At 42.9% G+C, this 15,530-nt stretch overlaps 1 protein-coding gene across 1 annotated transcript in view; it reads left to right on the top strand.

Annotated features, from left to right (window-relative positions):
* Nucleotides 1-7,715: 7,715 nt before the first annotated feature.
* The window catches only part of LOC126565757 (muscle-specific protein 300 kDa-like), an 82,430-nt gene continuing 74,615 nt past the window's right edge, over nt 7,716-15,530 (top strand). The window contains exon 1 of the mRNA XM_050222964.1: nt 7,716-8,562. Coding sequence (XP_050078921.1) covers nt 7,716-8,562 — 847 coding nt within the window. The remainder of the gene's footprint in view (nt 8,563-15,530) is intronic.

The following is a 15,530-nucleotide window of genomic DNA, read 5'->3' as shown; positions in this document are numbered from 1 at the left end:
ATTTAGTGTACGCGCCTGTTATGTAATAGTGTGCAGAATCATGAGCGAGCGAAATCGTTCTTTTGCATGTTCGTTCCCGTACTAGTATCGAGCGCGTTTGAACAAGTGTGTGTGTGTGTGTGTGCGAGCGTGTGAGCGTAATTAAAGTGAAATTAGAATGCTAAAACCAATCCGCATGTGATATTAGTAAGAGATAGTTCGAATTAAAAAGAAATTGTTCACTCGAAAGGTTCAGCCATGATTCAGCCAACCTCATCGTAATTCAAGTGGATCCCGCGAGTGTGTGCTTCTTTATAGCGGTGTAGAGGGGAGAATGATCCTTCTTCTCCTCAGGTTGTGTTAAATTATTATAGCATCCGAGTCCAAGTGGCCAGCCACAGTCAGCCAGCTCGACACGGATCGAGTTCATCGTCTATTTTTGGAAGTCCCACTAATGGATGCGTCCGTGGAACGCAAAGAACGAAAAAAAAAGAAACGCGAAAAACACATCACAACATGACATACACACACACACGCACGACATCGAGAAAGCAAGAGATAAGCAGGCGGTGACGGTGCTCGGCGGTTGCTATGTCCTGTGTGTACTCTATTCGATCGTCAGATGGTTGGCGCGGTGCTGCTGTATATTTTGCGGAAAAATTATTTATAAGATTGGGATTTTTTTTTCATATTTTCCCCTTTCTTTCGCCAACCAACCAATATCTGGGGCAAGAGGGTTTTCTTCAATTGGTTTGTTACATTTGCGGTTCGTCACTAAAGTCGTCACGTTTTGCGCTAGAAGCTAGGAGCATTTGTGACATTGTGGTCACAAAATATTGCGTTCTCCTTGCTGTCCTTGTCATGTTTCGGCACCGTTTCGGTGAAACACCATGCGCCTCCTTCTCGGCCATGTGCGTGAATGTCGTCGCACCATATGGCGTGGTGAAAAGATGGATGGATCTTTGCCACAACTAAATGGCGCTTGGAACGAAAATGGGCAACATGGGCCATGGGAACTAGTTGCGTCTTTGGCGTGGACAGTTTAAAATAATGATATTTATTTATAAAAGCAAACGCACAGAAGAACGATCAGTTAAATCGTTGCAGAACGCTGTGTTAAGCTGGGTGTAACTGAAGCATTCTCATAGGTGAAGAAGGCACATCGCCTAAGAACGCATGTAATCCGTTTTACCTAAATGCATGTATGTTTTCGCCCCAAACACGTAATCATTTGCTTACATCTTGCTTTTCTTGGCGGAAAAAGGATGTGGTAAACGGATCCGACGGTAACTGTAGCATGCGTCGGATTTGCAGCACGGATTTGGCACAGCACAATAAACGGCATGGGAATGTATTTTTAGAGTAAACACAGACGTCAGCTGCATGATAGACGGTATATTAATACTTTCATCCGTATTTTCCGCTGCGTACGGATGCGTGTTGTCTGCTCTTTTTAACGGCGAACTTGTGTTCGGTTGGTTTCGAGCAACGATGCGACCAACATGGGCGAAACATTGTAAGCATGTGCCAATGGCTGCATCACGTATAATGCTTTGGGGGAAATTGAATCTCTCGCTAAAGGGCAAAATACGTGACAGACAAATTTGCACTTTTGCAACAAGATTTTAAATTATTTACGTTATGGCTTAAAATTCTTCATAATTTCTCGCAAAACAAGAGTTTCTGGGGTAAAATTGCGTTTTAAATTCATAAACTTGCTATTGCTATCTATCATCTTGCTTGCTATCAAGGACCCATCGAACCCAGAAGAGATCTTCTTTCCGGTTTAACCTTCTTCTAGGTCACTCTGGCCATCTAATGGCTTACTAGACTTGCTCTGATTGTTTTGATGTTGAATAGCCAGTCCTCACTGCCGGGGAATGGTCCGGATAAGATTTGAACTCTGATCGCGCCGTGTAAAGACAGGAGCCGGCTTTGACTAGTCTGTTTGCGTTGGTGGAAATGTGCTATAATTGTAGTATCATCTGCTACGCTCGCCGTTTCGTCGTTATGCTTGCCACTGTTGAAATGTAATTTGATTCTATTGACGGCTAATCTCCTCAAAACTGGCAATAGTTTTAGAGCGATCACTTGGAAACCACACTCTAACCTTAAACCACAAATAGCCTAAATTCTTCATCACGATAAAATTATTCATTGGTAGTTTTTAATTCCCCCGAAACGATCGTCTTCTTTAACTCATGCCTCATAACTAAACTATTTCCACTCCGAAACAAGTGGGGATCGTGTAAAAAAAAAACTGTAGAAGATAATACTCATCTGTTCAAAATTGTGCAGCTTCCAAAGAGTTTTCCCCTCCTAAAAATAAATCCAGACCCTTGCCCTTTTACGATCATGATCGCGCCCACACTATAAAGGAGGTTTTTTTTGTTTTCTTTTCGGTGTCGGGGATGCCATTCAAGTAGTCTCGAGTGTGCGACGCTGCTCATAATGTAAGGCCAATTTAAAAAGGAAGCATCCCGATACACATGATCGCATTAATTTAAGAGTGTTCATTAGCAAGGTGTAAGCATCCGTGCCAAACGTTCTTTAAGGTTAGAGGTTCATAATGGTTGGGAAAATGAGCTCATGAACGAATTTATATTTTTTCAATTAGTAATTTTAGTAGTACACAGAGTAGAACAGAAAATAATGTCAAAAAACAATGGTTTTGACGAGATAATTATTTCATAGTTGAGTCGTTTTTCTATTTTTTTATTAATGTCGATATTTTAAGTAATCCTTCTACTAAGTATATAAGTTTTAGACAAACATAACAATTTTGAAGTAACTTGAATGAATTAGCGCGGTTTGTCTGCATGTATGTCATTTGTACAATATTTAAAAGATGTATTATGGTCGATCATATTGGAAATTATGTCTTTTTTCACTTAAAAAACAGTAGTTCTTAGTTTAGGCTATAATTATACCATAAATATGCCATCTTCTTCTTGGCTTAACGATCTTCACGTAGTTGAATATTCGGTCCTCACCGCGGGGGAACGGTTCCCGATGATAAATTTGCCAAAGTGTACTTAAAAAGACAGTTTAATTCGTTTAAAACCATTTTCAATTAACTTAGTCATCAGCTTTACCTCAAAGGATATAAATTTAAACTACTAACCAAAGTCAGTTCGTTTTTCTAACTTTCCTCCCCAGTAAACTCTCAATCAGTATCGTCATTTGTTAACATTTCTACCATTCTTAACGTTCCCCTAAATCAGTTTTCAACCTCAAGTAAGCTCGTAAAACCCATTTTCTCCCAGTGGCCGCACTACAACACCAACTGGTCAATTATTTTGGTCTCATTTTCACATGGAAATCGTTAGCAAAACGTTAGTGAACCAGGCCGTACCGCTAATGTGATGTAACTCTCGTGTGAAGTGATGCTTCCAAGACGAGCCGTTTTAAAATTAACACCGGCGGCAAGCGCGATGCATTCGCGGACCAACAAACCGACACAACCCGTTCGAGACCGTGTGGCCGTAAGAAATTTATTATTGCCCATTCCGTACGCCTTGTCCGGCTGTGTGTTAAATGTGTACTACATGAGTTTGCTCGCTAAGGCTGGTGTGCTGCTCTACAATGTGTATGTGCCTCTGGAACGATGATCTAGGGCGAAATGCTATTCATAGTCGGGTGTCGGATCGCGCACTTGCACCAGCAGTGACATTTGATCGTTGCTCATGGAACCTAATTCGAATCATTGTTGCGGTTTCGGAAATCGGAAACTCAGTATCGGGAGGGTGGTTTTGTGATGGCGTACATGCGAATAGCCAAACATGCCCTGGTCTAGATGATTGTGTGGTATTTTATTATCTATTGATGGAGAAAGAGAGGGACAAAGGGAAAAGCAGGAGAAGCAGGGTGGACACATGTGTTCGGTTTTAAAAATATGATGTCAGCTTGCATCATCGCTCATCTGTCAAAAAAAGAGACACGGAAAAAAAGCTGGAACAGATGGAGCGTTCTGCGTTTTTTTCTCTTTTGTAAATCAAAGCATAGCAAGTCAAAACGAACAAACATTGAGGTCATCATTCAGCTGCTCTGTATGCAGTTTTTCAAATGCTTCAAAATAGCTACACCAAAACGACAGCATCCAAACGGTGTTAAACCTTCTGATCGTCGTTGCACTCTCCCCAACGCTTCAAAGTAGCGAATATTTACGACCTGCTGAAGGGCGGTGTGGTGGGCGACGTTAGGCGAGAGGACCCGAAGTCTTTGAAGTGATGAAAAGCAGCTGAAGTAGGGCTGTTGTAGGGTTCCATACCCAACGAGGTGTAAATTCATTAATAATCTTGATGTTTTGAGGGTAATGAGATGGTGAGATATGTAGTATGGGTTTGCTAAGGAAAGCTGTCTTCTTTTTGTAGTGAAATTAGCTTAATTTTTGTTGACAAATGGCAATAACTTGAAGATACTGTCATTTTATAGCAAAGTTCATATGACTTCAATAAGAGGCAGATGAAGGTCAACATTTTGCTGCTTGAAGAAGGGTTTGGTAGGAGGTAATCTTGATGTTCTGAGAGTACTGAGATGGTGACAATATAATATTGTTTTTGTTGCAAAAAATTCTCTTCTTTTTGTATGGTAATAATGGAAGATACTAGCATTTTATAGCAAATTTCATATACATTCAAAGTGACAAATGAAGGTCAAAATGTTGCTCTCTTTGAAGGAGAGATTGGTAGAAACATTCATTCCACACACACTCTACTTATTCTGTCTCGACGCAGACATCACGATGATTCCTTCCGAACAGCTGCATCTGGTCAGGTTGATTTGGCAGAGACCCGAATTCTTGTTGCTCGGAATGCATGAAATGTATCACTCAAGAGGCCCTTATAGGAAAGCAGACGCCGTCTGCGGAGGTTAAACAAATCTTTCCTTCTTTTTGTTTCCCTTAACAGACACCGTGTAGACCTTCAATAGACCAGATGTGTTCTGTGCTTCGTTGGTTCATGTTGGCTTTCTTCGGTGCTTTTTGACTTATCAAATGCTTTCTTTTCTTTGCCCACGCCAAAAATAAACCAGAGCCGTACGGCCGTTGGGTGCGACGACGATGGTGGTCTATATTTAAATGGGACACGATCGACGATCGGTTTGGTTTGGGATTTTTTTTTTTTCATTTCGACCTTTTCCCATCGCACCCAGACCGAGCTGATTAATCGTTCATTGCCAAGATGAATGGGTTCGCCACGATTACCGATCGGTCAATAAATAAACACAACCCGCGATAAAGATAGAAGACGCCTCACGGAAATAGAGGCTGCGTGCGTGACGTGATCGGTTTTGTATCGAATTGATGGTGGTGTGATTTTATTTTGTTGCAAATTGTGCAATTGTGTCAGAACTGGGAATAGAAGTTTGGTAACATTTACCCACGAATGCATGCAGAGTGTGTGCTTCATTCGTGTTCCATTTTTTCCCTTCACGCTTAATATTTTAAGAACACCAAATTTATGATCATGCTACGAGCAGCTGTCGTCCTCGTGTTTAATCCACAATCCCATTTAATGAAAATCAAAAATCTCACCCCACGCTAGATATGAAAACAGTTTTAATTGCTGTACAAATCCGTGCCGACATGCATGCCATAATTTTAGAGCAAATTACTCTGGGAGCAAACGGTTCGGTACGGTACATTCGGAACGGCTGCGGGATCTGTTGCGATTTCACTTTTCATACTCCACAAGGTGGTAAAGGCCAGATTGTTTCTGCAAATTGCGATTCCGTACAGTGTGTCGTAAAACAAAATGGTAACGCGTAAACAATTTTCCGAACATTCGATTTCCGTTCGTGATCGTGCCCCACAGCAACACTTGTTAGGCTGTTTGCGTGGGTTATGCTAGAATGAAAAAAAAAAAAAAAGATCGACGATGTTCAGCGGATGTCGTGCTGAACAGTGAATAAAGTCGTGCCAAAAAAGAAGCAATTTGCTTTTTTTGTCCTACACGATCTGGGATATTTTTGAAGTAAATCTGCAATGGAGGCGCCTGGTGGTGTGCTATAAATTTATCATCGTATGCTGTTTTCGGTCTTCTTTTAATGAGCACCGAAATGCAGTTTGTGGAAAATAAAATACACATGATCGATGACTTCATCGTTGTTATGAAATTGCCGTCCTCGAGAAAAAAAGAAACCACATATTTATAATTAAATTTGAAACGAATGACAATGATGAATGGGTCTTGAAAAGAAAAAAAATATTGGGGGTAAAATATTTATTTCGTGTGTGAATTCGTATTTACATTTACGGCGCCCAGACGCGGTGACAGGGAATTTATAAACTAAGAGTCAATTTTTAACCACACACTGCTGTTTTGTTTTTACACATTTGCAGCCCTTATCTGTCGGACAACAAGACTCCCGTGTGCAGTTAAATGAAGCTTTAAATTTTGACGGACGAAAACCCGTTCAAACCATGGGAGGGTAACCAACCGTAATGCAACGAGACGTTGCTTGAAAAAAAAAAATCTCCGACATCATTGCGCCTCGAAAAACGTTCTCATTAATTTGATAGAATGAGTACCGAGATGACCATTCCTTCGGTGCCAGTTTAATAGTCAGCTTGACAAAACAACTCAACCCCGACGCGAGCCGGCAGCTTTCGCCTCGCACGAGGGATAATCCTTATGTTATTGCTTTTGCAAAGTAAAGAACGTAATAGAGAGCGAGAGAGAGAGAGAAGAAAAAAAAGTAAGTGATAATAATTACCATGGATGGATTGAGTCGTTCGTGTATGGCAGTTAAATCGCTTATCTTTGCTCGCGTTAAAGCCGGTTGGCACGTTTTTGTAATTTTATTTATCAAGTACAAGACGATCGTTCTGGGTTGTGTGTTTGAAAGTCAAGTGTTTAATCTTTGTTGAGTCACGTAATTAGCACAGAAAAATCAACCTTATGACAGCACAATTGAAGCAGAAATTGAAGAGAAAGAAGAAAAGAGTAGAATCTAAAGTTTGGATTCCATTTTGTGCGATTTATTCTTAAAACAAATGTCGGCTTGTTTTGAGGACATGTTTTTGCTTTATGTTTCACACGACATATATCTTAGTCAATGGTGAACCTGCGTCCTGTTTGCCCTTAAACATAATCTCTCTTGTTGCCTACCAAACGTCAACGAAAATAAAATAAATCTCGTACAGCATCAGTCTACCCTCACCGAGGCGTCAGCTTCGGTTGAATTAATATGTTGCTGGTCATGGTTTTCTTGTCATGAGCACATATGGACCATCAGTGGCCACCTGTCAGTCGCTGGTATACTGGTGTGCATGAATCTTCGGCCATGTCCATCGATCACCGTTTCCGTTCCCGATGTGTCGCACAGAATAGCATCAGCACCGCAACCGCTTGAAAATGAATCCCATCTGGTTGTCTCTTGCCGCAGTTATTAATATACTCACTTATGCGAATCGTCTCGTGCGAGTCTCTATGTGTTTTAAGCTTTTCTGTTCATTAATTTCCTTGCACATATTTTTTCCAACCGCCCATGACGATCGATAGAAAAGATTAGTTCCGTACGTGCCTGCAACAAATAAGTGCAGACAGTGAAACACTGTGCCGTGACGATCGTGACGATCCTCGTCTTTATCAGTGTTCTTTCCTCCTCTTAACCGTGTGTGTGTGTGTTTTTGTGTGCGAGAGTAAGAGTTAAGTGAGAGAAAGTGAGCACGAAAAAGCAAACGAAGGAGCTAAGAAAATCTCCCGAAAAACCCCCAAACATCCGGTGCAATAATGTCCGGTCCACCGAATATTAATAACAACCAGCTACCACCATCCAGTGGTGGTGGTGGTGGCGGTGGAGTCGGTGGATCGGGTAGTGGTAGAGGGTGGTTACGGACCCCACCACCATCGTACTTCCGTTCACCCTCACCCTGGGTACCACCCGGGTCGGCACCACCAGCTCGGCAAAGCTCGCCAATAACAACAGCACCACGTCCAGCTGACGCTTCCGGTGTTACTGGCCGTGGTCCGAGCGAGTTTGTCTATCAACATCCAAGCACCGGTGCGTTTGGAGGTTCGTCCTACCCCGCACAACAGTACGCCGGTGAACGACCAATGCCATCAACATCCGCCATCCGTGCAACGACGATGACAGCAACGACTGCGACTGCAACTTCGGCCCAGGAGTTCCAGTTCCAACGTCCGATCCCGTCGGCGATGACACCGACACACTTTGTGGGATCGACGTCGACTCACTATCGGCCAGTTTCACCTGCTGCCGTCGCACCGCAACCGTACCCACAGTTCAGTGCGACCATGTCCCCAGTTTCGTCCCTTCATCGATCAATGACACCGCACAGCGTTACCAGCAGCTACGGTCCGGTGGAGTATCATCATCAGCAGCAGCAGATGCGTCCGGGATCTACTCAGAGTTCGGTGTATGGGGGTGTGACGTATCACTATGGTCCGGCGGCAGCTGCTGGACCAGGTCACCATCCCCAGGCACAGTCCCAGTACGTGATCTATGATTATGGGGGCGAAATGGGACCTTCGACGGCGGAAATTATTGCGGCACAATCGCAGGATTATGTCGACGAGAAGCTGGCCGAATATCAAGCTACCATCATGCTTCTGCAAGGTAGGTTTTGGAAGATGATTTCTTTTAACTTATAACTTATTATATATTATTAGGACTAGTCTTAATAGTCCCTCGGTGGTAATAGAAAAGTGTTACGTCAGTAGTTGCGAAACAGTCGGGAGTAAAACTGCAACATTGTATGACCAAGGCAGCAGGGTATCCTTTCATCTCTGGATCCATCTTTCATCCTGGATTGCCAAGCCCTTGTGAAAATAAAGTGCTTAGACCGTGAGGCTTATCGGAATGGCCCCCCAATGAAAATGTCTGAAAGAGTTGGCCTATTTGGCAGGACAATTTCTTTGAACAAGAATCCTTAGACGAGGTCTCTTGGACGGGCAGGCTTGTATGTCTTCTGACAAAGCAGATACACATACTGCCCAGCTTCAAACAGTTACTGGGCTGGGCTTGATTTTGCAAAGTTTTTCGCATATTGAACTCTGAACTCCAGAAACTTTGCGTTATTAAATTTGGGAAATAATTTTACACAACATATATAGGGTCTTTGAAACTTTGTTCTCTGTTTTTTATCCAGTTTAGTAGTCTTTTGCAGAACTCCAGGCGCAAAATACTTCTTCTAAAGCAGTTAATTTCTAAATATAGAATCTGTCAGCAATTTTTCCAGCGTTGCGATCTTTTTCTCCGTGCACGTTGTACAAAACCACTAAAACGTCTTTCGTTAAAAAAATATTGCAATATTCTGAACCACTTTTCTGTGGTTCTTTCATACCCAAGCTTTGACGTCATTGGTGAACGATCGTTTTTTGTGTAGGTTATGGTAGTGTGGAGAAATTAAGGTTAGAAATTTCGAGTCTGCTGTCCATCAACGAGTCACCAGCTGTCATCGGCTGCTGTGCTTAACGTTTTGCCTGTTGCGCCACACCGAACCGATACGCCGGACCGGTCAAGGACTGTGACAAGCGATGGTGGTACTCTCTGCCTGTTCAATGTTGTTACATTTCTTTACTGTGACGGTTTAAACGAAGTTTTCATCAACAACCACTACCCTCCCTTCGGCACGATCAGTGCCGATCTTGCGATGAAATTTCAATGTCACAAACCATTTTACCACTGCTGCTGCTGCGAAATAAGAGAAAAGTTACTGTTTTTCTACGACAGTAAAAGCGTTCTAAAACGGTAGAAAAATGTTCATCCGCGTTACGCAACGTTAGTAACTGCTGCCGATTGTACAGAAATAATGATAAAAACGTGCCTTTCGTGGTGAGTGCGACCGAACTGTATGACACTGTCTCACAGACGGTCAAACATCCAATTGGTTTGGTAATTGACTTTTGTACACAGAATACAGAAAACTGCATTTGCAGTGCGGACATTCTAACACCTTCGTTGGCAGCACAAACAGCAGCCTTTTTCTCGAATGGTGATCTCAGATGGGGTTAGGGTTCTTTTTTTTTGCCGATCGTTTGTTCATTGCCATCAAGCAAACACAACTACGTGCAGCTCTCGTATGTGCAGCTTCCCATTGCGATTCGGTATGGGCCGCGTAATCTTTACTGCTGGAACATGTTTGTTTTGCTTTGTACAATGGCCTTTCGATGACCCTTTTGTGGTGTTTTCATGACATCATCAAGCCACATGGCTCGAAGTAGCAGAACAGAATCGAATGATTTATAATCGGACGTAGCGTAGTTATTTAAATTCATAGTTTGGATTTTTTTGCGATCGTCTTTTGCCGAGTTTTTCCCAATCAAAACGGAAGTAGCAAATTCTGCTCTTAAAATGATCTCATGCTTTTTGATAAGCACGAATGCCAAGATGCGTCTTAATTTAGCGACAATTTTCATTATTAATTCTGTAATGTTTTTTATACATTTGCCACACATACACTAATAATCGCTTAATCCACATGCTTCTCTGGTGGTGAGGTAATAATTTAATAGCAGCTTAAAATCCCAACACCAAACCCCCATAAGCATTTGTTTAGCTACGCGTCGTCCTCTAATGTGATGTTTGAGCGAAAGAGATGGCAACGGTCGTTTGGCAAAAGTAGGTCACAGCATGAAAAAAAGCGAAAAAACGTTTGTACTACCAAAATACAACATCACAACAGAACAAAAAAAAAAGTCATTGATGACGACACTGCAGGCATGGCGGCCAGTTTTAGGGGTAAATGACAAAGGGTGTTGCGTCGCCATGGCGGTGGCGCTTTTTTCAATGTGTTTGTGAATGAAAGCGAAAGTAAACAGAAAACACGCGTACGCTCGGCATTCGGTTTTTTTTTTTGTTTTTAAAACGAAGTTTGAATGCCGGCATCGAAGCAAGAGAGAGAGGGAGAGAAGGATCCAAAACAAGAGGGATGAAGAGCGAAAACTGCGCACGGAGAAGAAATCGGTGTGAGAGCGTTGTGAGTGCGTGAGAATTGAAAACTGCCCTCTCAGCCCTCTGTTTTTGCGTATGTTGTTGCAGGGGTGGTTGATTGTTGTTGATGGCGTATTGTTTTTAATTTTTCATCGTTTTTTGACTGCCTTGCTATCTTTTCTTTGTGATGTTTCAAATGTTATTTAAACATTATAGGATTTAAAGGTAAATATTTTTATTACTGTTTTTCGTCGAAATCATATAAAATATATTTTACATCAAAAGACAAAACAATGTTGACAATATGGCGTAGAGCCGTCATAGAAAAAATAAATAAATAACTAAAAATAAAAAGGACAAAACAAGTTTAAAATCTGTTTAGTTCAACAGCAAAATGAGAACTTAAAATAATTAAAACCCCTAAAAAACAAAAGAATTAAAACAAAGTAATAAGTATAAAATAGAGTAAAAGTAGTCGGACACAAAAAATTATACAACGAGACGCAAACAAAGCGGAAGTAAAAACAACAAACAAAAGATATAAAAAGGATATGCAAACATAATAATAGGGCAAATTTGATGTAGCAAAACAAACTCATAGTACAACAACAGCGCACCCTGTTTTTTGTCTTTTTGTTGTGATCATCCCCTTCGTTCCATCATCTGATGCGCATTTTTTTTTGTATTTCGTTGTTGCTGTCTGTTTCATTGTTCAGTTCTCTTCTCTATTCGCGTTGCTTCACATCGACCGCTTGCTCTTTGATGGCGCGTCATGCGTAATAGGCAGCACACTCTTCTGCTCGGTCTGGCGTATAGAAGCTGTCAAGTGAAAACTTATTCTAAAAGGCAGTATCGCTAGTGTTGTCTTGCACAGGTGTCCGAGACTAGCAAACAAAACGACGAAACACTTTCGATTATCTGGCGTTAAAGGTTGTGGAATACGAGAAAAATCAATACCCTGCCAGATTAATTGAATCAGCAGTGAAGTGCTTTTGTAGTAGATAGTGCTGTCCCGTGTTCAAACAAGGCCGCGTTGTAAGGTGAACAAGTGTGCGAAATGTCGCCGATCGGACGAATTGTGATGGAAATTGATAGTTTGTTGGGTTTGGGGAAAGAAATAGCTGTGGACAGGCCGTGTGGATCGATTACGTCAGTTTCAACGGATCATATCGCCTGTATTAAATGTGAGACGTTTATCGTGCCATCTTCTGGGGCCGGTTTTTCTGTCTGATTTGGAAGAAGGCTAGATCCGGGTGGAACCAACTGCGAAATGCTTTGCGGTTTGGTTCGTTATATAGCTTCTAATGGAGTGTACAAATAGCCTTCTGAATGAACGCTTCGCTGCCTACCGGACGGATGTGTAAAGTGAGGGACTCCAAAGAAGAAACCTAAGCGTGTAGTTTTATCAATCTGAATTGCATCAACATCGTTGTGCTAATGAAACGAACGTCTTTTTTTGATAGAATAGTAAAGAGGGCATGAGGCTGCCTCCCCGTCGAGTCGGCTCTCCACAGAAGAGAAGCATGGGTAATAGGCTCAACTCACAAACAATTGTTGTTGAAATTCTCCATTGACTGTTGTAGGGTTTATGTGACCTTGTGAGATGTGTGGGCTTAGAGTAGGGGTGGTGTTTTGGAGCTTGTCTGTCGACATGAACACAGCACAAGAGAGAAGATTTTGATGTTGTCGTTGAGATTTCAAGGACAGCTCAGGAACTGTCGTCTTAAAGCCTATAAAAACCTGCAGGCTCTGCTATAAAGCACTCTAAACGAGGTTAGAGGAATAACGCATATCAGCTGGAATAAATTAAGAGACTCAGCTGATGATGTCATACCCCTTCGAACGACATGCTTTAGTTCCAATGTCTGTAGATATTAAAGTACCATGTGGAATTCCCACTTTAAGAAGTAGCGAGTATAGAAAAGATGGCAAGATGTGAGCTCACATCACAGGTTCGTTATTTGAAGATGTTGCGTGATCAACATACTGACGAGTAAAGGTACCCCGGTACACAACCCTTTTTGCGTGCATATTGTAGGTTCCGAAATAGTGGGGGGGGGGGGGGGGGGGAGGCACTCAACATAGCAAATAAACCAAAGCTTTTTTTTTTTTTTTATTCATAAGGGACGGCCAGGCCGTATTGCTAAATAAACCAAAGCTATCGAAAAGAAAACCAAAACTATGCGACACACCATGCAGCATGCACAAACACACACACACATACAAAGTTATCTCACACAAACGCGCTTATCCAGTGTGCCATGGCCTTCGGAGGTTTAAGTGGAGGAGAGTTGGGTGGTCAGTTTCGGGGAAGGGGAGGTTCGTTAAAGCACCACCATCGAGAGCCAACCGCCGGAACGGCTCTCCGTGTGGTTAGGTTTCGCTCAACCGCCATCGAAGACGGATCGCGTCGTCTGCATCGTCGGTGCGTTTCACTGTTTGGTCATTCGTTTCGAATTTGGAGGAGGGCAAACTTAATGCTCCCCGCGTGTGTGCCATAACACAAAGTGGACGGTGCTTTGCGGTGGTTCTCACGTGCTGTCCCTGTTCTTTAGGTCGTTTCCGGTAACGTCCCAGAAGTCTAGCAGAACTGGGCAGGCGTCTGAATGTTGGACCTGAATGTCTGGTCTGGATATTGATTTTTTTTCCGAATAAAGTGAAGCTTGTTGTGTAGTTTTAGGAAATGTTTGACCCAGGCTGGGAACTCATTGTTCATTGCGTGAAGTGTGCGTAACTGCAGCGGTGTGTCTCTCTGCAGTTATATCCATTCAAGGGTTGTACGTGAGCACTACGATTCTACGTCGTCAACCGACAGTGCATCCAACAAGTGGCTACAGACAGTATGGTCTTTGTGTGCTGCTGTCTTTAATTTGCATGAAAACAATTAACATAAATTCGATTATCTAACAGGCCTTCCCGTGTATGCATGTTACTGTGTGCTGTGTAGATGTTAAATAAAACCCTCCCGAGTGTGGCTTCAGCGATTGTTTTGTGTTGTGTCGTGTGTTACAGTTTGTTCCATTAAAAGTGAAAAAGGCAAAAAAAGCTGAAAGCTTTAAAAGTATAATAATATAAATCACAAAAGTGCGCTTCTAACACCACACTACTAAACCCGAATAACACGCAATGGAAAATGGATCGACAGCGGTCTACTAATGTTCCTTCCAGTGGTAAACCGGAGCAGGAAAGTGATGCCAAGCGACGTAAACTATCACCTGGGAAGGGTGGTCTTCCCGGGTCTGGTTCCTCGTCCGAAGACGATGAGGACAGCAATGCGGCACTCAGTCTGCATCATTACCACGAGGAAAAAATTCTCTCCGTTACGGCCCACGCCGGTATACCGATTTCACCGGCTCGACGACCAAAACCGGGCCCTTCGGTTAGTTCAACACCGGATAGGTTTGCGGGGGAGCAAAGCGCAGTTGCCGAAGCCCGGTCCAACAGTCCCGCCTGGTACAGTGCCTACCGGAGCCAAATGGTTCATCGTATGATCGATGTAAAGCGACAGTTTAATAGCAGTTTAAACGAGTACGATATACATATTCTTGAAAAGAAAGGTAAGATCTGTGCTTTGTTCGGTCCCTCGGAACTTAAAAGTTTCCCTAAGGTTAATACGTAAGACATGAGATGTATTAAAAAATCAATACTGCCACAACGCGAAGACGTGTAGCGCACCTTGAAAAACGGTTTGCATTAATCCAATAAGACGCTTTTCAGCCGATTACTTGAGCTTTAACACCGAACGAGCCCTTGGTGCCCACTTTGCCCTCTTTATTTAGCAACGATTTGCCCACAAACCGTCACCGTCCTGCTGGGACGTGCTTACAGTCTAGTCTGGTCTCGGGAACCGGTATCGGTACCGGGACAGCAACACTCCCGTCGAGTGGTGGTACTCCACAAAAAAGCCGGTCTTTGCAGTTACAGCGCTGTAACCAAGCAAACATACTTCTGTATATCTGATTTTTGTGGTTTTGTGGCTGTATGCCCTTGTCTGGGATGGAAACGAAAAACCCTACGCAAGGCAGCTCTTCGCCGCATACATCTTGTCGATCGTAACAAACAGCGGCGTGTAGCGACGCTTTTCCCAATGCAGCGCAAGTTTCACTTCTTTGTTGGGCCTGTTTATTCAATTCGCCAGCAGGCACTTCTCCCGTTTTTAGCGACTTTTTTTTTGGGGGAAAGTATCTGTGTGCGGTTAAGCTGGAGCAAGACGAAGCAGCCGACGTTCGCGTTTTTATCGATCGACAAGCACGACGACGACTACTTGCTCCAATCATTCCGCCAAATTCATCCTGTATGTTTATCGCGCCACGGGTCTGCACGTATCGATGGAGTTTATTTTAGAAGTGCAGGCGCGTGTAGGTGTGGTACTTCACGAGCACCCCACCATCATAGGGGATACGTGGCGAATAGGAATCATGCTTAGAGCATTATTAGAGCAGCCCGGCCAGGAACAGCGCACGGCAAGCGGGCTCGATTTTGTGGGTGTGCCTGGAATGTTTGTAGATTAAGCTTTTTGATATTTTTTTTTCTTCTGTCTCGTATCATTCAGTTGCAGTGCGCGTTGGTTGGCGAAGCAGATAAGCAAAGCATCGTACAAACTTTAGCAAGCTCAGAAACCGGTTTGCTTGAACTGCAGCCAAAAACACGAC

Source organism: Anopheles maculipalpis, chromosome 3RL (assembly GCF_943734695.1).
Source record: "Anopheles maculipalpis chromosome 3RL, idAnoMacuDA_375_x, whole genome shotgun sequence".
Taxonomy (NCBI): domain Eukaryota; kingdom Metazoa; phylum Arthropoda; class Insecta; order Diptera; family Culicidae; genus Anopheles; species Anopheles maculipalpis.
The sequence above is the reverse complement of the archived record's forward strand: the minus strand, read 5'-3'. Positions and strand labels throughout refer to the sequence as shown.